Source organism: Myotis lucifugus, unplaced genomic scaffold (genome assembly GCF_000147115.1).
Source record: "Myotis lucifugus unplaced genomic scaffold, Myoluc2.0 scaffold_561, whole genome shotgun sequence".
NCBI lineage: Eukaryota > Metazoa > Chordata > Mammalia > Chiroptera > Vespertilionidae > Myotis > Myotis lucifugus.
Window position 1 is genome coordinate 117,923 of NW_005871609.1, and position 24,301 is coordinate 142,223.

Sequence of the window (24,301 nt, forward strand, 5' to 3'; positions counted from 1 at the left end):
TTCACTTCTGGGCAGGCGCCCCCGCAGAGGGCAGAAACGAGCGGGAGCTGTCGAGCCCGCAACTTTATTGGTTCGGGCGCCCTTCCGCCCGCGGGGCTCAGCGCGGGGTGCGCTCCCCGCGCAGCTGCCCCATCACGTCGGCCAGCATGCGGTTGCACAGCGCGGCATACGGGTTCAACAGCACCAGCTGGCGCCGCGCGAAGGGGCTGCCCAGTCGCGCCGCCCGCTCGAAGTCCCGGCGGGCGTCGTCGTCCCGGCCCTGCAGCCGCGCCAGCAGCCCGCGCTGCACGAAGCTCTGGCGGGCGGCGCGGCCCCGGCCGCCGCTCAGCGCCACGGCGCGCTCCAGGTCCTCCAGGGCCCCTGCGGACAGCGAGGACAGCCCGCGCTCAGGCCTGGGCCTGGGCCTGGGCCTGGGCGCGGGCCGGGCGGCGGTGGCCGCTATTGCATCGCACAGATGGGCGGACCCGGGAGCCGGAGACTCGCCTGGGCTCCCTGGCCGCGGCCAGTGGTGGGAAGAGCCCTCGCCCCCCACACCCAACACCCGCACAGCTGGGGCTTCCGGAAGTCCCCGTGTTCATGAGTCTGGCCCGTGGCTGGCCTGAGTCTTCCACGTGGACGTGGTTCCCCAGCTACCACGGGCCGGTGACTGAGTCCCAGAGCCCCAAATAGTTACAGTTTCTTACAAACACAGGCAAGTCCATTTCTCTTTCTTTTTCCCTTTGAAGGCTTTTCGCTCCTCTTTCCCGTGGTGTGACTTTTTTGACAATGAGGAAGGGTTCTCCTTCCTTACTGCCTTTTCTAAAAGGCTGCCTCCTGCGGCCCCTGCAGGGGTGGAGCCGCAGCCTAGGCGTGTGCCTTCCCGTGCACGGCGCGATGCCCCGCTGGCTCAGCTACACCGGCCGGGGCTCCATTGTGTGATTTTTAAAACAGCGTTTCTCCACTGACCGCCTTTCCTCGTTCTTTATTTCCAGCGTCTTCACTATTTTGTATCTAATTTTTTTTTGAAGGGGTCTTGGAGCCAGAGCTGGCCTGCCGCATTTTTATTTTTATTGTCCTCATAGAATACTGGGCATGTGAACCTCGGGGAGCCCGCTGGCATCTGCTGTAGGGCCCACCGAGCTGCATTTCTGCGTTCTCATTTCACTCTTGTTCTCTATAGTCTAGTCGAGAGACCCCGCCAGGATGGTTGGGGAGCTCCCCGTCCTAGCAAGGCTGAGCTGCCTTCTGGCTGTTTTGGTCCCCGGAACCCAGCGGGGGCTCTGGGCCTGGGCCTTTGAGCAGCTCCCTGATGGCAGCGTTTCTCGGTTTCCCTCAGAGGAGCTGGTCTGGAGGAATGGAAGGCCTCCTCCAGGCGAATGGCCTCTGGTCCTCTCGGGTTTGGGTCAGTAGGCTGTCTCCAGGACCTTTACAGCCCTGCCGGACCCTGCCCTGCCCGGGCCAGGTGACAGACCAGCCTGGAGGAGGGACCCTCGAGGTTCTTCGCTGTTCCCATAACGGAGTCCAGACCCCCAGCCTGGCAGTACTGGTCCCAGGAGCACGCCCACCACCAGGAGTCTTAGCAGTCTACTAGACTTCTGTGGCTCACCACTGGTCGGCCTGCGCTCTGGTTCCTAGCATGGCCCCTTTTGTCCCACTGTCCCCACTCTGGCTAGAATGACCTAAATGCCACAAGTCTGATCCAGTCACTCCCAGTTAAAATCCTTTAGTGATTCCTGTTTCCTTCCAGGCCCTGCCCCATCCTTCCACCACTCCCTGGTCCAGTCAGCTTGGAGGTATGACATTCCCTGTACTTTTCTTTCATGCCTTTCTGGACTTCTACAGGCTGTGCCTTCTCCACTTCCTCCCCTCCATCCAGCGAACTCCTACTCATCCTTCAAAACCCACTCATCAGGAGCAGATGCTTCTCAACCTGTTATGGTATTGCAATCATGTCTGTCCTGGCGCCTGGTCTGCAAGCTTGAGAAGCAGTATCACTCTGGAGCCCTGACACCTGGTTCCAATCCCAGTTCTGCTACGTCTCAGCTGTATGAGAGCAGCATGCTACCTGACCTCCATGCTTCAGTGTCTTCATCTGTAAAACGAAGGTAAGACTACATACCTTCCAGGGTTGTGAGAATTAAATTAGTTACTACAGCTTACATGTAAAGTGCTTAGTGGCTGGCACATAGTAGTTGCTGTATCTTTTATCTTTGTGTCCTCAGCACCTGGCCCATTATTACAATAGTAGATTCTCATGAAATGTTAAATAAATAAATGGAATGCAATCTAATCTGACTTTCACAATAGTCCAAGAGGTTAGCAGGGACCATAATATCTCTCTTATAGGTCAGAATGCAGATTCCAGAGGGGTTGAATGACTCCCCACCCCCAAACCCCAACCCTACAACCACTTCATCTCAGGTCTGTGCATGGCCGGGCCCCTTCTGTAGAGGCTCCAGGGCACCTCCCCTCACCTGCCACGTCTCCCTGCAGCCGCCGGGCCTGGGCTCGGTTGTTGTAGGCTGACGCCCTCTCGGGCAGCAGGTTGATGGCTTGGCCAAACCTCTCCAGCGCTGTGCTGAGGTCGCCAGCCTCTGCTGCGGTCACCCCCTGCAGCTCCAGGGCCTTGGACTGCTCCAGCTGTGCTTGCGGGAAAACTCCACCTGTGCCAGGGAGGGAGCCAGGAGGGGGCAGGTGTGCAGTTGGGAGCAAGAAGCAAAAGCCACCTCAGGCTCTGGACACGTGAGCCAGAACTGCCTGGGCTGAGGGGTGGTCACAGCTGGAGTGAGATGCGGTATTTGGGACGGGGGAGCCGAGGTCACCCAAGGCTAAGCCCCAAAGGAACCTGGGAATGAAGGGAATGAAGCTCAAGCTCCTTAGCCTGCAGCTAAAAAGTCTTGCTCCAGGCCACACAGCCTGTGAGTTGCACAGCTTGGAGTTGAGCCCAGGTCCTTTCCTGAGTGTGCCCCCGTTTTGCTCGACTGCACTGCCTCCAACACTGAGGCCTCCGTGACACCCCCAGGTCACGAAAATCCCTCCCCACATATCCCCAGCTTTTCAGTCTGAAGTCTCAGTAAGGCTTCGGCGTCACCCCTTTAGAAACAAGGACATAAAAACCTCGATGGGGACCCCAGTCCTCACTGGGGACCGATGGAAAGCCAGAGTGCACTGTGGGAGGATCGGCTCAGAGCTGCTTGTAATGGCACGCGGCACTGAATGCTCGCTTAGCTTGGAACCATGCAACAGAGCCCTGCCCTGCCCTCTTCCGGTCTTTGTGGTGATATATTCTGTTACGACAGTGATATGAGTTTAGTAGCACCCTCCTACACCCCAACACAGTGAAGCTTGGATCATGGGGAGAATTGAGTGGTGAGGTACATTCAGAGGTGTGAGGGCTGAAGGACTGAGACAGGCCCTGGCCCTTTCCTCTTGGCAGTGACTCTTGTCAACCCCCCCATCAGTGTTCTAGGGATTCTCCGATCTTTAAGGCCAATTTCAATCATTGCCCAAGGGTCTGGAGCAAACATGGGGTTTTGTAAGATCACCTACCTTGGCCTCCCCAGGAAGGCCTGCAGACCAGCCAATGTAGAGAGCTATCCTCCAAGGTCAAATACTCACCTTCATCTTCTTCCTCAGCTTCCTCTCCCAGGTCCAACCCAACAACGTCTCCAAATGGGGTGTCGGGGTTGAAGATGGCCTGCAAAACTGCCTGATCGTTTAGCGTCCCCATGGTGCTCAACTCCAAAACTCCACAAAGGTGACTCAGGATGAGAGGAGGGAGGGAGAAGCGGTGGGTGGGGCTGAGCTTTGCAGCCAGTGGATCTGAGGGAGGTTGTTTGAGGACCATCCCCATGAAGAGGAGTGTCCTGTTCTTTTGGTTACAGGGTAAACTGGACGTCCTTTGGCCCTGGGCTCCTTTGGCCCTGGGCCTCGTGACCCTGGCTTGGCGGAACATTCACAGCTATTTCTCAACCACCTCCCCACCAGCATTCCCGTCCCAGGAGAAACAGTAAATACATTTTCAGGCTTAAGGTGGAGGGGAGAGAGCCGTGCTGTCCAGGTTCTCTTTTGCGTGCTTTTATTCTATTCAGATCAGGAGGAAACCAACAGAAGCCAGGGCTTGACTACCCATGGGTCAGGGAGGGTATGCAGGCAGTAAAGGAACTATTTCTTTGTCCTCTTGAGCCTTTCTTCAAGTCCAGAATTAGGTGCTGAGTAGACATCATTGATAAGGAAAGGAAATGCTGTGAAGAGAGCCGGTGTGGAAGGCAGAGGACTGTGGCAGGCATCCTGTTCCCCTCCCCCAACCCTCCGCCCAACGAAGCCAAAAGAAAGGTCCACCACGTGCAGCAATAAACTTGACATGTTTATTAATTAAACTATCACTTAAATAAAAAAAAGTGCATAGAAAATAAACATGTTTAAAAACTCCTTTTTTTTTTTACAACTATGTACACTTTTTACTTTTACATTCAGTCTTTCGTAGAGAGCTTTCAGCATTATTATTTTTTGAACTATTAAAGTTATTTTCCTTCATCCCTGTCACAGGGAGTTAACACTGATGGACTTTAGACACTTTTTTTTTTCCCTTTTTTTTTTTCCTTTTTTCTCTAACCAGAAGCTTGGAAGAACACAAGGAAAGAAAAAAAACAACCGAAAGATCTGTTATACATGATAAAGGTATCAAGAAATGTCATTTTTAGAAAAGAAGCTTGTCATCTGTTGAGCTTTTGAAACAATTATTCAACTACCTGTATTTACTAAAGAGACTGTTAAAAGTTCAATGAAAGAAACACCACGAGTCTATTTTCTTGGTTGAAAGACAGAACTAGAGTACCTGGGAGCAAGATACCAGGAAAGCACAGAACACAATTTTCCCCTAAATGCAGGTGGTAACCCCAACATTCATAACCAAAAATAGAAAAACAAGGAGTACAGATACTGCCTGGCAACATCCACTGGCAGAAAAGCATCCAGGTGGCACCTTCTGCGTCGCTGACCGCTGGGACCGCTGTCTGCCTCCCCCGTGTCCGGGCCTCCCCGTTCCCGAGCATCAGAAGGGCCAGCGGCTTTTCCCGCCGCCACTAGCAACTGGAACACACCCCTACCTATAGTGTTAAGAGAATGAAAGCCATGGACTGCACGAGGCTTTGTTACACGGTGCATTACTATATTATTCCTATATATATCATATTTATACTTATTTGAAAACCAAAACACAAAAGTTGCAAGTTTAGAGAGTGAGTCTTGACTGGTGTTCGTGATTCGGCATAAAACCATCTGCTCAATCACCTTGTATTGCTTTAAAATGGAGACGAAACAAAATCACACCCAGCCCTTTGCAATGACCCGCTTTTCCTTAAAAAAAAAAAAAAAAAAAAAAAAGGAAAAAAAATTTTTTAACCTAAAATACCCCAAATCAAACTTAAAAGTTATCATCTGACAAGGTTTGGACCTTTAGTAGTTTCGGATATTTGATTGAACGTCAGTCCTTTAGAAAGATACATTCATTAAAAGATTTTTTTGTGTTGTGTTGTTGTGTTTTGTGAAATCCAGGTACCGCGTGGCCGGGGATCTGCAGGCAAGCAGGGTGGGGCCCGGATCGCGGCAAAGGAGCCTGGGCAGAGCATACAGCTGCCAGGGCTGCCCCTAACTCGTTACTGGTCTAAAACCAGGAGGGGTTGTGCTGAAGGTGGTGGGACCGAGTTCTGGTCAAGGGTCAGCGCCGGCAGCTTCTCTGGTTACACAGCCATCTCTGCCACCAGGAGAGGCGGCCACAGCAGCTAAACCGGCGGGTGCCAGTGTTCACAGAACCACCCAGGTCGCAGCCTGTCACTCCTCAGGGACGTGGGGTGCCCCTTGGAGACTTAGGAGTGACCCACCGCAGTACCTGTCTGCACTTCTGTGAGGAGACTCCTTAGCTCACTTTCAAAACAAATTTGGGTGTTTTGGAGGCAGCTATCCCATCTTCTGCCTGCTTAGCTCACTCCCCAAGTCCCTGGCAGGTTGGCTGAAGTTTGGCAATGAACTCAAGGCTGAGCTGTGGGAGGGACTTCTCGTTTCCGTGGTTATAACCAGGGAGGGAAAGGCCAGGCAGACCACCTGCAGCCACAGGAGGAGACGCAGGTTTGGGGGAGAGAAGGGGCTCACAGTACTCGGCCTAGCAGAGCAGTAACTGGGTCTGCTCAGCTGAGTCTCCCCCACCCCAGACTGGCCTTTGGTGAAGTCGTGACCCATCAGTGCATTAATCATTCCAGTAACAAATGCAGCTTAAGGTTTTTTTCTAAAAAAAAATTAAAAAAGTAATAAAGGATTTACAAAAACCTCACACAGTGCAATAATAAAGGAAACCAGACAGTAGTGAACCCTCGGGCCACCATGTCTTGTTCACGGGCAAGAGGAAGGAAGGGAGGTCTGGGTGGAGTGCCTTCTCCACGTCCCAGGGCGGTCTCTGCACCCTGGCCACAGTGCTGGGCCCCGCAGGCAGGGGAACGGCATCTTTCAGCAGAGCCACCACACGAAGTTCTTAAGGGCACGGGAGCCCAGGAGCCCAGGGCGAAGGCACAGCAGAGCCGTGAGCCGGGGCAGAGCTGGCGGAGTATTGCTTGGCTGGACTTCCCAGGGAGGGGCTCCGGGGGAAGGGACTACACGCTCTGACCGAGGCGGAGAAACAGATCTGCTCCCTGGGGAGCGGTCAGACTGCTTCAGCTTCAGTGGGGTCTCTGCAGGAATGAGGGCTCAGTGGGCAAGGGGGGAACGAGGTGATCTGAGGCCGAGGGTGATGGGGATGTCAGGTGCCAACCGCTCGGTCGCTGTGAAGGGGGAAAGGAGATGAGCACGGTCACCGCTCGGGGCCAGTGCGGGGAAAGAAGAGGAGCGGCCCCAAGGGGCTGGGTGACCTTCCTTTTATTGTCGAAGAGCAAACCCAGGAAACGTTTATGTCAACAGGGCACAAACAAACTACACATGAAACAACAGAAACTTCCAGGGGGAGCTGGGCAGGAAAAACCAGACTTTGCATGTACAGCTGAATAGTTTCTTTAACTTCATCCTATGAAAATAAAAACTTATTTAAAACCGATCTTTTAAATTAGGATAATACCGCGGTTTAAAAAATAGCCTTGTCATAAGTGCTTCTCCCTATGAAGTGCTTCTCATAGAAAAATATACAAAATATATTTACATTTATAAAACCTTAAATAGTAAACTGTAAACAGAACAGAGTAAAATCTGATGACTTAATTTAATAGGTCGGGACACTGTCTCGGGGAGGGAGGAAGCAGAGGGTCCGGGTGGCCACATGGGAGGGCGCAGGGCAGTAGTGTCATGAACTCACTTAGCCGTGGAGTTTGCATAGGTGGCAGTCCCCTCAATGCAAGGTGCTCAGTCCCCAAGGTTTGGGCCTTGAAATCTGATTAGTGTTGTGCCTTCAACTGGACATGGACCCTTTAAAGATCAAGTCTTCCTATGTCGTCATGAAGGGAAAATGGTCACCGTGGCCTAGGGATGGGGCCCAGAGGCACCCTGGCCCGATGCTCTGGTTGCTGCATGACTCAACTATTGAAACAACCTTTCCCTCGTCTCAAATATCAGGCTCCGGACGTTTCTCTAAAACTCTCAGCGGAGTTTTGAGAAAACGCCTCATTCTGTCTGGTTCTGGCCAAGGCCTCCTGTCCACCTCCCACTGGGAGTGCCTCCAGGCTCAGGGGACATTCGGAGGCGCACAGTATGCCCACAGGGAGTGTCCTTGAGCAGGAGTCTCGGTCTCCTCCACCCAGAGAGAATGGGAAAGCAGTGGAGGCCGAGCAGGGAAAACGAGGGAAGTGGAGTGAAGAGGAGTGAGGAGGAAGCCGCTCCTGCGGTCAAGGAGGGAAACTGGCTGAGATAAGGCTCATGGGGACGGACTCCCGCTTACAGCCACAGGCTCGGTGTTTGCTAATTAATTGGCACAACCCCAACACAGAATCCCCTTTCCCAACCAGAAGCGAGTGCTCCCTGGGAAGGCAGGGAAACCACCCGCCTCCTGTTTGTTCCCCGACGGCTCCAGCTGGGCCCGCCGGCAAGCGATCAGGGACCAAACCACCCCCACCCAGGGCTCTGCCTGGCCCCTGGCTGAAGGGCGTGGGAAAGGGCCACAGAGAGGACGGCCACTTCTCTCTGAGGAGAGGCTCAGGCCCAACCTCCCAACGCAATGAACCCAGAGCTCCTTCCAGGCAAGTGTACTAGGGACCCCTCTCCCCATTTCTGAACAGCACACAACAGGGGGCCCCGGCAGAAGGCAGGTCCCGGATCTTCTCTGAGACCTCCTCTCTCCCCAGGACTCTGATCACATGTCTAATGTGAATACAGGACACAGGGCTCAGCCACCTGGGAGGCCCCTCAGGCCCCAACTCCCGGCTCTGGCGAAGGTGGCCCCGGTCCCGGCACTGGGGGGAGGAGCAGCTTCAGTTGAGGAACTTCCGGCATTTCTTGGCGCCACAGTTGCAGGGCAGCTTGTTGCTGGCGTCCTCGATGGGAAACTTGTAGTCGTAGGTGAGCTCCTCCCCGCGGTAGATCTTGCGCATCGCAAAGATGACGATGTGCTTCTGTCCATCGATGTTGATGACCCGGGAGTAGCAGTTGGGCTCGCATGAGTGGTTGATGAAGCGGGCAGCGTTGCCATGCATGGTGGCGTCCACCACCTCGGAGTCATCGATGCGGAACATGTAGCAGCCGATGCCCTGCACGCGAAGGCGAGCATCGGTTTAGTACAGCTCAGATTTGAGAGCATCTCCCAACCTTTTTCTTTCTTTCTTTTAACTGAGAAATATGTGTTTTTAAAAAAATTTTTGTTAACCCTCACCGAGGATATTTTTCCATTGCTTTTTAGGGAGAATGGAAGGGAAGGGGAGAAACAAAGAGAGAAACACTGACGTAAGAGAAATACATCAACTGGTTGCCTTCCACACTTGCCCCGCCCAGGGCCGGGGATCGAGCCTGCAACCAAGGTGTGTGCCCTTGACTGGGATCTAACCGGAGACCTTCCATCTGGGGGCTGATACTCTATCCACGGAGCCAAACTGGCCAGAGCCCAACCTTTTCCTAATGTGACTTATAGTTGCTGCTGCTGAACATTTCTTCTGGTATAATTTCCAGATTCCTCCCATCTCTCAAGATACTTCCATGATGAATTCCTAGGTTATAGACACTAGATTACTGGTTTCTTTTTTTCTTTTCTTTTTGATGTTCCAGCCAACAGGAAAGAGAAACCTGAGCATTGTGTTGCCATGTGGTTTTGACTCCGAGAGCCATTCAGACAAACCTTCAACAAGTATTTTGTACACTAATCCTTAGAGTAGATTGTGAACTTTTACTGGTCCCACCACAAATTTCAGAGGATATAGAAATGTTGAAAAAAAAGTGTCTTTGAATCAATAAAGTACTATTTTTAAAAAATTGATCTTTTGAAAGAGAAGAAGGGAGAGGGAGAGAGAAACATTGATGTGAAAGCACATCGATGGGCTGCCTCCTGCATGCCCCCAACCAGGGATCGAGCCCGCAACCTTTCCGTGCAGGGGATGATGCCGACCAACTGAGCCACATCGGCCCGGGGAATACTATTTTTTCTTTGATCTAGAGATAGTTATAGTTGGTGGTCACTTTCTATAACAAAACGAAGGAACAGGAGAGAGAGTGTGAGACGCACCTTGCTGTCATAGTACTTCTCTCTCTTGTCAGTCTGGATGGAGCGGATGACATTGCCAGCGTACTCGATCACCATCTCACCCGCATCGATGTTTCTCTTACAAAAGAGACCCCGGCCATGGATGGGAGACCTAGGACAGGAAGATGGACAAGATCAGCCACACGTCCTGCAATAAGGTTAATTGTATGAACACATGAACAAATGAGTAACATCCCCTGTTAGTCCCCTAAGAGGGACCGACACTTGGGGAAAAAAGAACCTGGCCCCACCTGATCTGAGGGCAGGAACTTTCTGAGATGGCCAAGGACAAAAGTGCTCTCCATTCTGCATACAGCCACTGACGCAGCAGCAATGGGAAGCTTTGCTGGGTTAAATGCATTGTTCAGTGTAACAACTGCAGGACCCAGGGCTCAGGTTCAATGGCTGTTACCTACAAACCCAGCTTTCCGAGGGGGGCACGCGCTCCAGCAGTGGGGCCGTTCCGATTTTGGAAAACATCACTAGTTTCCTAGCAGGCTCTCTAGAATCTGTCATACCTGTAGACACCAACAGCCTCTTTAGACGTCTTCTTCAAGTGCCGGAAGCGCATGGGCATGGGCAGGTCCATGCTAGTCGCCCTCCTAAGGAGACAAGGATGTAATAATGAACTCCACTCAGTTCTGAGTCTTAGACTGAAGGGTCCTGGAGAAGAGGACTCAGTGTTCTTTGCTCAGTGCCAAGCAAACAAGTACCTTATAAAATTAGGACTCTTTTAAATACTTTCTTTTTTTTAATCCTCACCTGAGGATATTTTCCAATTGATTTTAGAGAGAGTGGAATAGAGAAAGGACAGAGAAATATCGCTGTGTGAGAAACACATCGATTGGTTGCCTCCTGCACGCCCCCTCTCCCCTCCGACTAGGGCCCCGGCTGGGAGGAGCCTGCAACCAAGGTATGTGCCCTTGACTGGAATTGAACCCGAGACCCTTCAGTCTCCAGGCTGGCGCTCCAGCCACTGAGCCAGATGGGCTCGGGCTAAAACCTATAGTGTTTTCTGACCAGGGTGACTCCCGTGTGCAGCCAGAGCTGGCAGAGTGCACTACGGCCGAAGCAAAGAAAACGGACACCCGAGAGTTACTTCCTTTCTCCGCTAACACGCTGTCCCTGCAGCGGCTCCTGCCACTTCACCACATGACCTCAGTCCTCTGCGTGCTCCCGGGAGTCTGGTCAGGCCACGCAGCGAGGAGCCAGCAGAGGGAGGCAGAGTTTGCCAGCGCCCGCCCTCCCAGACTCACCGGGCCGACTTCAGCTGCACCTCCTCCTCCTCCTCGTCGTTGGGGTTGTACTCAGGCGGCTGCCGGTGCTTGGAAGCCAGGAAGTTAAACATGTCAAACGCAGACTTCCTGGAGCCAAGGGATTAGAATACATTTAGAGAAATAACTCAATCGAAGCAATAGAAGACGCGAACACTGAACATCTCCTGGTTATGTGGGAAAATAATTACATCGTCAGGTAATAAACTCGGACCCCAAACTGCTTCCAGAAAAGGACGGGACTTGCCTCAGGTGCACCTCGGCCCGGGCTGAGCCGTGAGGGTTCAGGGGCGGCTCATTGGCCTCCTCCGGTTTGTGGAAACGGAACTTGTAATTCCTACAGTGCTTGGCGCCCGACAGCTGCTCGGTCAGGAACACGACCGCGTCGTGCAGAATCCCCAGCATCCGCAAGCCATTCACACCTGCGGGCAGAGGCACCGGTGAGGAGCGGAGCAGGTGTGCGCGGCGGCCACCGGCCCAGCCAGGGAGCACCCGCGAGGCCGCTCACGGGCGAGCTGAAGACCAGCCAGCAGTTCCATTAGATGGCCACTCGAACGATGCGGACACAGCCCTGGCCAGTGCGGCTCAGTTGGTTGAGCACCGTCCCATGCACTGAGAGGTCACGGGCTCGATTCCCAGTCAGGGTGCCTGCCCAGCTGGGGGGCTCAATCCCCAGTAGGGGGTGTGCAGGAGTCAGCTGATCAATGTTTCTCTCTCTCCCTCTCCTATCCCCTCCCTAAATCAATCAAACATTTTTTAAAAATAATTTATTGGTTTTCCACAGAGAGGAAGGGAGAGGGATATAGAGTTAGAAACATCGATGAGAGAGAAACATCGATCAGCTGCCTCCTGCACATCTCCTACTGGGGATGTGCCCACAACCCAGGTACATGCCCTTGACCGGAATCGAACCTGGGATCCTTCAGTCCGCAGGCCGACGCTCTATCCACTGAGCCAAACCGGTTAGGGCCAATCAAACATTTTTAAGCAAAATTATGCAAATACAGATCTATCAATATGGACAACATTTGTGACAGATAAAGTGAAAACAGCAAATGAAAACTATGGACTCTTATCTCTGCTCTGTGTGCACAGAGATGCTCTATGCATGGCTTCACTTTATGGTCCTAGTGACCACAGGGGCCAGAGTCACTAGCTTCATCTCCAGAGAAGTAAACCGAGGCTCACAGAACGTAAACACCACCCCCGGCCACGCAGCTGACGTGGCAGAATCTGAGCCGTGGACGGTATTACTCCAGCCAGGCTCCCTTTCTTTCTTTTTTTTTAAATATGTTTTTATTGATCTCAGAGAGGAAGGGAGAGGGAGAGAGATAGAAACATAAATGGCAAATCAGCTTCCTATTTAAATCAGTCAGGAGGTGGGGTTTCTGTAACTTGAGGGATAATGGTGACAGTGAGTATAGAGAAGAGTGGTCACAGAGGCTGAGGTCTGGAAAGACTACCGGAAGGCCATTCCCGGCCGAGGGACCTGCGGGGCCCATGGTGTGCTAATGCGAAAGCACACCACTGTCAGCAACGAGAAGTCCTTGGGGTACATGCTAACAATTCAGCCTTCGTGTGCCCAAGCCCAGAGGTTGTGGTTCATGAGCTGGGGGCTGGGAGCGGCCGGGGAAAGGTCAATGGGGGAAAAGGAGACTCGTGTAATACTTTAAACAATAAAGATTTTCAGTTAAAAAAATGCTGCAATCAAAAGACATAGGGTTACCCTAGCCAGTTTGGCTCAGTGGATAGAGTGTTGGCCTGTGGGCTGAAGGGTCCCAGGTTTGATTCCAGGCAAGGGCACATGCCTGGGTTGTGGGCTCGATCCCCAGTGGGGGGTATGCAGGAGCGATCAATGATTCTCTCTCATCATTGATATTTCTCTCTCTCTCCCTTCCTCTCTGAAATTAATTAAAAAAAATATATATTAAGACAGGGTAGCTGAATGGATACAAAAACATGACCCAACTATATGCTCTACTCAAGAGATCCATCTCAGAACAAAAGACTCACAGAATGAGAGTGAAGGGATGGAAAAAATGTTCCATGCAAATGGAAAAGAAATAAAAGCTGGGGTACCAATACTCATACCTGACAAAATAGACTTCAAAATGAAGGCTATCATAAGAGACAACAAAGGTCAATACATAGTACTAAAGGGATCAATCCAACAAGAAGTTATAACTCTGGGAAATATATATGTACCCAATGTAGGAGCACCTAATTACATACAGTGGAGTTAAGTGACATTTATAGAACATTTCACCCAAAGCTGCAAACTATACATTCTTCTCAAGTGCACATGGGTCATTCTCAAAGATAGACCACATGTTAGGACACAAAACAAGTCTCTAGTTCAAGAAGACTGAAATCATATCAAGCATCTTCTCAGATCACAGTGGAATGAAATTAGAACTCAACTACAGTAAAAACACCCCAAAACATTCAAACACATGGAGGCTAAATAGCATGTTATTAAACAATGAATGGGTTTCCAATGAGATCAAGAAAGAAATAAAAAACCTTCCTTGAAAGAAATGAAAATGAACACACAACAACCCAAAATCTTGGACATAGCAAGAGCAGTCCTGAGAGGGAAGTTCATAGCACTAGAGGCTTACTTCAAAAAACAACAAAAATTAACGATAAACTATTTAACCCTACAACTTAAAGAACCAGAAAGAGAACAAGAAAAGCCAAGTAGAAGGAAGGAAATAATAAAGATTAGAGCAGAAATAACTGACAGACTAAAAAAAAAAATACAAAAAAAGAAAAAAATCAATGAAACCAAGAGCTGGTTCTTTGAAAGGATAAATAAGATTGAGGAGCCATTAGTCAGACTCATAAGAAACAAGGACCCAAATAAATAAGATTAGAAACAAAAGCGGAGAAGTAACCACTGACACCACAGAAATACAAAGGATTTTAAGAAAATACTATGAACAACTATATGCCAACAAGCTGGACAATGTGGATGAAACAGACAAATTCCTAGAAAATACGGTCTCCCAAAACTGAATCAGAAAACCTGAATAGGCCAATAACAACTGATGAAATAGAAGCAGTAACCAAAAAACTCCCAGCAAACACAAGTTTCACAGGGGAGTTTTACCAAACATTCGATGAAAAACTAACACCTATCCTTCTCAAACTATTCCAAAAAACTCCAAGGGGAAGGAACACTTCCAAGCTCTTTTTATGAGGCCAGCATTATCCTAATTCCAGAACCAGATAAAGTCACTACAAAGAAAGTGAATTACAGGCCAATATCCCTGATGAACATAGATGCTAAAATCCTCAACAAAATATTGGCAAATTAGATCCAGCAATATATTAAAAAGATCATACACCATGACCAAGTAGGATTTATCCCAGGGATGCAAATCTGGTACAATATTCGCAAATCAATAAACGTGATACATCGTATAAACAAACTGAAAGACAAAAATCACACGATCATATCAATAGATGCAGAAAAGCATTTGACAAAATCCAACACCCATTTTTTAAAAAACATATATTTTATTGATTTTTCACAGAGAGGAAGGGAGAGGGATAGTTAGAAACATCGATTAGAGAGAAACATCGATCAGCTGCCTCCTTGACGCCCCCTACTGGGGATGTGCCCACAACCAAGGTACATGCCCTTAGCGGGGATCGAACCTGGGACCCTTTAGTCCGCAGGCCAATGCTCTATCCACTGAGCCAAACCGGTTAGGGCCCAACACCCATTTTTGATAAAAACTCAGCAAAGTCGGAATACAGTGATCATATCTCAACATAATAAAGGCCATAGATGACAAACCTACAGCCAACATCATACTCGATGGGAAAAAATGAAAACCATTTCCCCTAAGAACAGGAACAAGACAGGGATGTCTGGCCCTGACCGGTTTGGCTCAGTGGATAGAGCGTTGGCCTGTGGACCGAAGGGTCCCGGGTTCGATTCCGGTCAAGTGCATGTACCTTGGTTGCGGGCACATCCCCAGTAGGGGGTGTGCAGGAGGCAGCTGATCGATGTTTCTTGCTCATCAATGTTTCTAACTCTCTATCCCTCTCCCTTCCTCTCTGTAAAAAATCAATAAAAATATATTAAAAAAAAAAAAAAGACAGGGATGTCTGCTTTCACCACTCTTATTCAACTGAAAATCCTAGCCACAGTGATCAGACAAGAAGAAATAAAAGGCATCGAAATTGGAAAGGAGGAAGTAAAACTGTCCTTATTCGCAGATGACATGATATCGTAATAGAAAACACTAAAGACTCCACCAAAAAACTACTAGATTTAATAAATGAATTGGGCAATGTAGCAGGATACAAAATCAACACCCAGAAATTGATTTTTTTTAAATACACCAATAATGAATTCTTAGAAAGAGACACTAAACAAATAATCCCATTTACCATTGCAACAAAAAAAAAGTAAGATAATTAGGAATAAACTTAACCAAGGCGATAAAAGACTTGTACTCGGAAAACTACAATTAATATTTGATAAAGGAGGCAAGAATATACAATGGAGTCAAGAGAGTCTCTTCAATAAATGGTGTGGGGAAAATTGGGCAGATACATGCAAAAAATTGGAACTAGAGACCACCAACTTACACGATACACAAGAATAAGCTCAAAATGGATAAAAGACTTAAATGTAAGTCAAGTCGTGAAACCATAAATATCCCAAGAGAAACCAAAGGCAGCAAAATGCCAGACATCTCTCATAGCAACATGTTCACCGATACATCTCCGAGGGCAAAGGAAACTGAGAAAACAAACAAACGGGACCACATCAAAATGAAAAGCTTCCACACAGCAAAAGAAACAATCGCCAAAACGAAAAGGGAGCCCACTGTATGGGAGAACATATTTGGCAATGATACATCTGGTAAAGGGTTAATACCCAAAACATATAAGGAACTCATACAACTTAACAGAAGGAAGATAAACAATCCAATTAAAAAATGGCAAAGGACCTAAATAGACATTTCTCCAAAGTGGACATACAGATGGCCAAGAGACATATGAAAAAAAGCTCAAAGTCCCTGATTATCAGAGAGATGAAAATTAAACAATAAGGAGGTATCACCTCACACTTGTCAGAATGGCTACCATCAACAAAGCAACAACTGACAAGTGCTGGCGAGGATTCGGAGAAAAAGGAACCCTCGTGCACTGCTGGTGGGAATGCAGACTGGTGCAGCCACTGTGGAGAACAGTATGGAGTTTCCTCAAAAATTAAATATGGAACAGCATTTGACCCAGTGATCCCACTTCTAGAAATATATACTAAGAGACCTGAAGCACCACACAGAAAGAATGTATGCACCTCTGTGTTCATAGCAGCACAATTTACAATAGCTAAATGCCCATCAGTAGATGAGTGGGTAAAAAACGGTGGTACATTTACACCATGGAATACTATGCAGCAGCAAAAAAGAAGCATCTCTTACCCTTTGAGACAGCATGGAGGGATCTGGAGAGTATCATGCTAAGTGACATAAGTCAGTCAGAGAAAGACAAGTGTCACTGATCTCACTCACATGTGGAATCTAATCAACAAAATATATCCAGAGACAGTGAACAGAATGTGGAATCTCAGAGGGAAGGCGGGGAAGAGTGGGTGGGTGGGTGGGAGGTAATCAACCATAGAACTTGCATGCATGTCTGTGTAACCCATGGACACAGACAATATGGTGGTGAAGGCCTGGAGCAGGGGTGGGCTAGAAGGGCTCAATGGGGGAAATACTTTTAATAATAAAGATTAAAAAAAAGAGAAGATGCTATAAAAAGTGCTAATTTTCAATAATTTCCCTGAATTCGGTTTCAAATCCCTTCAGTCAGGATAATGCTCTTAACTGGCACATTAGGTATATTAGGATACATAAATACATAGCTACATATAAATGAAGAGCTGCCAATAATGTAAGATTCATTATATATATATTTTTAATATTCCTTTATTGATTTCAGAGAGGAAGGGGGGGAGAGAGGGAGAGAGAGAAAGCGCGCGCGAGAGAGTTATCAATGATGAGAGAGAATCACTGCTCGGCTGCCTCCAGCACATCCCCTACTGGGGATCGAGCCCACAACCCAGGCATGTGCCCTTGACTGGAATTGAACCCGAGACCCTTCAGTCCGCAGGCCAACGCTCTATCCACTGAGCCAAACCAGCTAGGGCAGGTTCATTATTTTAATTAATCCTCACAACAAAGATCGAAAGTTGGAGTAATATTATGACCTTATAGATACGGAGATCCAGACTCAGAGAAGTTAGTTAGCTGCAAACAATATAATATCGATAGCAACAGGGCAGAAATAGAGCTTGAACTCAGATCTATCTGCCTCCAGAGCTCAGGGTTTCTTACATTGCATATTGCAGCACAAGACACGGATAAACCAAAGAAATCTTTGTGCCACTGGAGAAAGAAAGGGCCAGACTATTCAATCTGAGGAGAACACTGAGCCAAACCCTCCAGTAGAATTACACATTACCAATAACTAGTTCAGAACAACTAAGGACGCATTTAATTATAGTTCATCCAGTGACAACCAGTTGGTCAGAGCCAGATCCATGAACCCTATTTTCTTGCCCCCAAAATATCTCCCTCACCATCTGCAAAAAATGGGAGGACACTATCCATAGAGTAAAAAGTCACAGAATGAGAGCAATTATTTGCAAACATGTATCTAATAAGGGATTAATATTAAGTAAGCCAAGTGTCCATCGACGATCAATGGATAAGCAAAATGTAAAATACGACACAGTAAAATATTATTCAACCTTAAAAAGTAAATCCTGACATATACTACAACATGGATGAACTTTGAGGACATTATGGTAAGTGAAATAAGCAAGTCACAAACTGTATGATTACATAAGGTGCTTAGAGTAATCCAACTCACAAAGACAAAAAGTACAATGGTGGTGGCCAGGGGCCAGGGCGAGGGGAAGAATGAAGAGTGATGGGTGGCAACGGCTGTACAACACTGAGAATGTATTCAACACCACTGAATTTCTACACCTCAAAATGGTTAAGATGGTAAATTTTACGTGTATTCTGCCAAAATTCATTTGTTAATAAAAAGAAAAAGGATGCGAGTGCTGAGGCCACGTTACAGCAGAGCATGGTATTAAATGAAGGAAGCCAGCCCCAGAAGGCCACATATTGTACGATTCCTTCTTTTTGCACTGGATGAACTATAATTAAATTTGAACAGTCGTTCTGAACTGGTTACCCCTCTAGTTGGACAGCCTAGCCCTGTCCCACGTACGAAATACACAGCAAACCCACCGACACAAAAAGTGGATTCGTGGTTGCCAGGGGCTGGAGCTGAGCAATGACTGCTGACGGGCACGAGGTTGCTCTTGGCGATAATGGAAATGTCCTGGCGTGATACAGACAGGACGGCTGCTCCTTGGTGAGCACACTCAAAGCCACCGAACTGTGTGCTTTAAAGGGTGAACGTACAGTAAAAGAATTATGTCGCAATAAAGTTGTGAAAATTCATTTAAAAAAAAGAATGTTGCTGTGGTTTTTGTTTTGTTTTTAGAATCAACTCTGTAACGTAGACCAAGCTACCAGCATATTCTGAGACAGGAGCAGAATGAGCACACTAGCTGTTACCTGCAAACGACAGCTGCTTTAGCCGGGCATTGGACCGCGCTTCCTGGACTTTGTCTGTCAGCGACTTCCAGGCATCTGTGAGGAAAGACAATGTTCCAGCACGCGTCCCGCACCAGTGGCAGCGCAAGCACTGCTCTCAGAATCCCGCGGCGTGAAGCGCACGCTCCTGCTGCAGCAGGTTTTGTTTTGTAGTTTCAATCAGTTCAGTGCATGAGAAGCGGAGAGGGAAAAGGACAGAGGCAGTGAGGGGATCCAGACCGCCTGAAATGACGAGTCCTCAAAGCACTGCCATCCCTCGATGGCACCTGGACCCTAAGCCTAAGCGTTGGTGTTAATTCTACTCCCTACACTTTGACCAACGCAGTAACAACGAACAACTTACCAAGACTGTGGGGACACCGTGACTTCTCAGTGCCTCACAATGACGAGTTGTAACTGGAAACCTGCACAGTCCCTCTCAGCTCTCCCCTAAGGTCCTATCGTCCCTCACTGTCACAGAAGTAAGTGTGGAGTGGTGGGGAGAAATCCATGTGGATTTCAGACTCAGTCTAGTTCTCTTAACATTTTTCTTTCTTTCTTTTTTCGTCGTTAATCCTCACTCGAGGATATTTTTCCATTGATTTTTAGGGAGAGTAAATAAGAGAGGGAAAGAGAGAGAGAGAAACATCAATGTCAGAGAAACACATGGATTATCGATTGATTGCCTCCTGTGAGTACCCTGAACAGGGTAAGGGCCAAGGAGGAGCCTGCAACCAAGGTACGTGCCCTCAACTGGAATCGAACCCAGGACCCTTTGGTCCGCAGGCCAGCACTCTACCCACTGAGCAACACAGTTCGGGCTTTCATGTTTTTTTTGATAACTCTCGCTGACCCACACTGACCTTTCTTCCCCCTGAAACTCCTCTAGTACCTGTTGCCTACAGCACATTCACTAGTCCTTCAACAGCTAATGAACAGCTACATGTTAGGGGCACAAAAATGTTAAATCTATATATATGAAAGCCCAGCGACTGTTATGGCAGAACCAGAACAACTGGTCGCTATGACCTGCACTGGCCACCAGGGGGCAGATGCTCAACGCAGGAGCTGCCCCCTGGTGGTCAGTGCACTCCCACAGTGGGAGCTCTGCTCAGCCAGAAGCCAGGCTCGCGGCCAGTAAGTGCAGCGGCGGTGGCGGGAGCCTGTCCTGCTTCCGGGGCAGCGCTAAGGAATGGCGAGCCAGGTGGTAAGGAGCGAGCAGGCAAGGAGCAAGCAGGCGGGCGGTTAGGAGCAAGGGGTCCCGGACTGTGAGAGGGCTGGACTGCAAGAGGGTGCAGGCCAGGCTGATCCCCACCCCCCCACACCCGCATGAATTTTGTGTATCAGGTCTCTAGGAAGAACACAAGCTTCAAGCCCTTCCGGGAAGTTGCCTGCTGAGTAAGACATAAAAGTAAACAAACGTTTATAGAGGTGAGGGAGAACACCATTCAAGATGTACAGGAAGGCCCTGGCCGGTTTGGCTCAGTGGATAGAGCATTGGCCTGGGGACTAAAGGGTCCCAGGTTTGATTCTGGTCAAGGCACATGCCCGGGTTGGGAGCTCAATTCCAAGTGGGGGGCGTGCAGGAGGCAGCCGATCAACAATTCTCTTCTCTCATCATCAATGTTTCTTCTCTCTCTCTCCCCCCCCCCTTCCTCTCTGAAATCAATTAAAAAAAAAAAGGAGAAAGAAACAACAAAACAGGAAGTGGTGGGAGAAAAGTGAGAGAGACAAGCAGAGGTCTCACGTGCTATGCAGGGTGTGTGTAACCTTCAAAACATAACCGGTATCCCTAACTTTCCCATAGACCACGGACTGTTTCTCAGGAACACTAACTTCTAAGGACAAACCACGTGCAAAGCCCCCAACACCTCCCAGCACAGCCGCTCAGCGCTGCCCTGCAAGTGGCACAAACACGGACGGTGCAGCCCGAGCAATCCACTCGCCTTCAATGCTCTCCGCACAGATCTGGAAGCCGTCGTCACTGGAAATTTCAAACACCAGGCCTTTCTTGGGCTTTTTCTCAGTGATGCTTTCCTTGCGCTTCTGTTCCTGCTGCAGCCAGAGCATGAGCGGCGAGCTGAAGCCTCCATCTTCCTCCTCCGCCGCCTTCGGGTCTGCGAGGGAGAGCGCAGAGCGTCAGCGGCCACAGCAGCAGGCCCGGGGAGCCCAGACTACGCACACCATCGCGAAGCCAGCGGCATCCAGAACAGGGATTATCCCACTGACAGGCAATCAAACGGAGTCTCAAGGAGGTGAGCTCGCTACTCAGGCCATAGCTACACACGACTACCAGTAAAACTAGAAAGAATGGTCTTAACATAGAGTCATGCTCTTTGTGGCAGAGTTTCTAGTATGACAATTTGAGTTTTTCAGTAAGTGACTGCCCTCTGTAGGTTAAAGTAAAAAATAACACTGCTAATGTGTATGCAGCAGTATGTACCGGGCACTCTCCTACTCCCTCAGGTACGTTCCCTTGATAGTAACTCACAAACCTCACAAAAGTCCGATGAGTACGTGAGGGAACTGAGACAGAGAGAGGTAAGCGGCCTAGCAGCCCAGGTTCAGGCAGCCAATAGATGGGAACTCGGGGCTTGAACTCCTGTGGCTCAGAGTTGCACGGTCGGCCCCTGCTGTCCTCCCACACAGAGACCGACCCACCTTCTCGAGGATCAGCAAGGCAGCAGTGTTCCCACACCCCAAAGCTGGTGTCCAAGCAGTTTCCCCACCGGGTTCTCCTCTGGGGAAGACAGGCCCTTTAATGGAAACGGGCAAAGCCTGACCCCAGAGCTCCCCAATCGGAACAAATGACCTGCTGTTTACTGACCACATCAGCAGGACAGACCGGGAGGGCTCTGGAGAGTATCTGGTGGCACAGCTGAATCTGGCTAGCTTACAGAGTAAGCATGCTTCCTGGTTTTCTTCAGTGACAACCAGGGGTGAATGAAGTGAGGTTATCACGAGCTATTTACTTACTTTTTATTTTTATTATTATTATTTTTAAATTCTTACCCAAGGATATTTTTCCATTAATTTTAAAGAAAGGGAAAGACAGAGAAATATTGATGTGAAAGAATCACATCGATTGGTTGCTTCCTGCATGAGCCGCGACCATGGCACGGGCTGGGGAGGAGCCTGCAACCGAGGTACGTGCCCTTGGTCGGGATCAAACCCGGGACCCTTTGGTCTGCAGGCCGACGCTCTGTCCACTGAGCCACACCGGCCAGGGCGTCACTAGCTATTTGCACCATACTGCTCTGCTATTCAAGCAAGTGGAGCAGGAGCGTAGTTAAAGGTTTCAGTCTTGTGTCCTTTCCTGGACAGACGGCCACAGGATCTGTAGTGGACGAGCACGGGGCAGAGATGCTGTGGGGCTCAGGCTAGTTTGTTCCATCACTTCGCTTCTGTGTGACTGTTTGGGGGGGATTTATTTTTAAATCTAGAAAAACCAGTAGGTAATGCAGGTGATTTTTACAGCACGTTTGGCTTTGAAATTCTGATTCGGACCAGTTACCCACCCACATACCTGTACTTTCTTGTTCATTTCCTGGATTTTGTGTTGTCTGAACCTCAGGAAGAACAGCCATTTGCCTAAAACACACACATACACACACAAAAACAACCCAAAACACAAATGTGAGATTTATCAGCTAGGACTTCAGTTCAAAGCTAAAAGCTGTGTCAGTTACACAAAGCCACTGCCGGAGACCAGCCAGTGAATGAGCACCACCACCCGCTACCATGCGGCACCAACAGAAAGCCATCTTCTAGGCCAGCGGTCGGCAAACTCGTCAACGGAGCCAAATATCAACAGTACAACGATTGAAATTTCTTTTGAGCCAAATTTTTTAAACTTAAACTATATAGGTACGTACATTGTTATTAACTTAATTAGGGTACTCCTAAGCTGGCCTTTGCTAAAAATGTCCTCAATCTGATTGAGGTACGTTCGCTGAGGTCGACCCTTTCCAACACTCCCATCCACACTCGTCTTGTATACTTGTTGCATCTATCTCCGTTCCGAAAACCGACTTCTGCACATGGGCCATGAAGTTTCAATCGCACTGTACGTGCGTGCCCACAAGTGGTATTTTGTGGAAGAGCCACACTCAAGAGGCCAAAGAGCCGCATGTGGCTTGCGAGCCGCGGTTTGCTGACCACTGTTCTAGGAGATTCCCCCCCCCCCAAAATACTGATATTAAATTTTTATTTATTTATTTTGTTAATACTCAACCGAGGATATTTTTCCATTGATTTTTTAGAGTGGAAGGGGGAGAGATAGAGACAGAGAGAAACATCGATGTGAGAGAGACACATCGATTGGTTGCCTCCTGTACACACACCAACCAGGGACGAGGAACCTGCAACCGAGGTACATGCCCTTGACCAGAATCGAACCCGCAGGCCAATGCTCTATCCACTGAGCCAAACTGGCTAGGGCGACATTCAACTTTTACTTTTGGGGTTGTAGATTGTGTCCTTACATTTTTTCTCACCCTTAGTATTGGGAAAAGGATTAAAGAACACTTGCTAGAAGCAGTTCTGGAATCACTTAAGAGCAGCTTGAGTTGGCTGCTTTCGGTTGCCTCCCACAATGGGCCCCAACCGGGGATTGAACCCGCAACAGTGAAATATATACTAAAGGGGATAGTTAGGTAAGTTATTGTAGATCGCACACAGGAGCCAGAGGCCGCCACTAAAATATAAAGTGCATCTATAAACACTGTACAGAAATGCGCACACAATTTGGTAAGCGATAAAACCAGGTAAAGAACAGTATGTATAGCATTACTCATTCTATGTAAAAAGAAGTATATACATGTCCTTATGTATGCCACATATATCTGTGTATGCATACAAAGGTCTCCCAGCCCGGCCGGTGTGGCTCAGTGGTTGAGCAGCAACCTATGAACCAGGAGGTCAGGGTCTGGTTCCCGGTCAGGACATATGCCCAGGTTGTGGTCTCCATCGCCAGTAGGGGGCATGGGAGAGGCAGTCAATGTTTCTCTCATTGATGCTTCAATCTCTATATCCCTCTTTCTTTCAAATCAATTAAAAACGTATTTTTAAAAATGTCACCATGGATGAAAACAAATTGTTAGCAATGTTACCTCTAAGGAATAGATTGGGATGGGGTTAGGCAGGATGAACAGGGAACCATTATCCATTATTTAAATAATCCTATACTGTATGACTTTTATTAAAGGAACTTTGGCACCCTGGCCGAGTGGCTCAGTTGGTTGGAGCATCGTCCTGTGCACAAAAGGGTTGCAGGTTTGATTCCCGGTCAGGGCACATGCCTGGGTTTCGGATTCAATGCCTGGTCAGGTAGCGTGCGAGAGGCACCTGATCATGTTTCCCACATGGATGTGTCTCTCTCAAATCAATAAACATTTTCTCTGGTGAGGATCAGAACACACCAGCCACACAGATCCACACACACAGGCTCTGGTAGGATCAGAACACACCGGCCACACACGCAGGAAGAAGGATGTTTAATGAGGACTTGGTCTTGGAGACCTTCCTCTGCTCACCCCGGGGGCTGCCCACACTCCTGTGCCGCCGGCTCCCCATCAGCTGTGTCCTGCTGCTCGGCCTCTGCTGCGGGGGCCCTGAAACAGAACCGTTAGCACGTATGCACCAGGGTGGGGGTCAGGCCACAGAAACGACAGTCGGGCTCTGGTAACCTCAACCCCAGCCCGTGG

At 48.9% G+C, this 24,301-nt stretch overlaps 2 protein-coding genes across 3 annotated transcripts in view; both read right to left on the minus strand.

Annotated features, from left to right (window-relative positions):
• Positions 1-53: 53 nt before the first annotated feature.
• TTC36 (tetratricopeptide repeat domain 36) lies at positions 54-3,727 on the minus strand. Of its 2 annotated transcripts, none has more exons than XM_006104303.3 (3): positions 3,598-3,727; positions 2,454-2,642; positions 54-360 (listed from the first exon to the last, which is right to left on the minus strand). In XM_006104303.3, exons 1-3 carry the CDS (start codon positions 3,707-3,709, stop codon positions 98-100), a joined length of 564 nt encoding a protein of 187 aa, XP_006104365.2. In that variant the 5' UTR covers positions 3,710-3,727; the 3' UTR covers positions 54-97. The 2 variants fall into 2 exon arrangements, with proteins under 2 accessions (XP_006104365.2, XP_023601387.1); XM_023745619.1 differs by having other exon boundaries at positions 3,529-3,727.
• A 597-nt stretch (positions 3,728-4,324) lies between these two features.
• Positions 4,325-24,301, minus strand: part of KMT2A (lysine methyltransferase 2A) — a 90,886-nt gene continuing 70,909 nt past the window's right edge. Inside the window, 9 exon segments of the mRNA XM_023745618.1 lie at positions 4,325-8,699; positions 9,665-9,794; positions 10,201-10,284; positions 10,939-11,046; positions 11,204-11,378; positions 18,579-18,653; positions 20,543-20,713; positions 22,123-22,187; positions 24,131-24,208. Coding sequence (XP_023601386.1) covers positions 8,424-8,699; positions 9,665-9,794; positions 10,201-10,284; positions 10,939-11,046; positions 11,204-11,378; positions 18,579-18,653; positions 20,543-20,713; positions 22,123-22,187; positions 24,131-24,208 — 1,162 coding nt within the window. The 3' untranslated portion in view covers positions 4,325-8,423.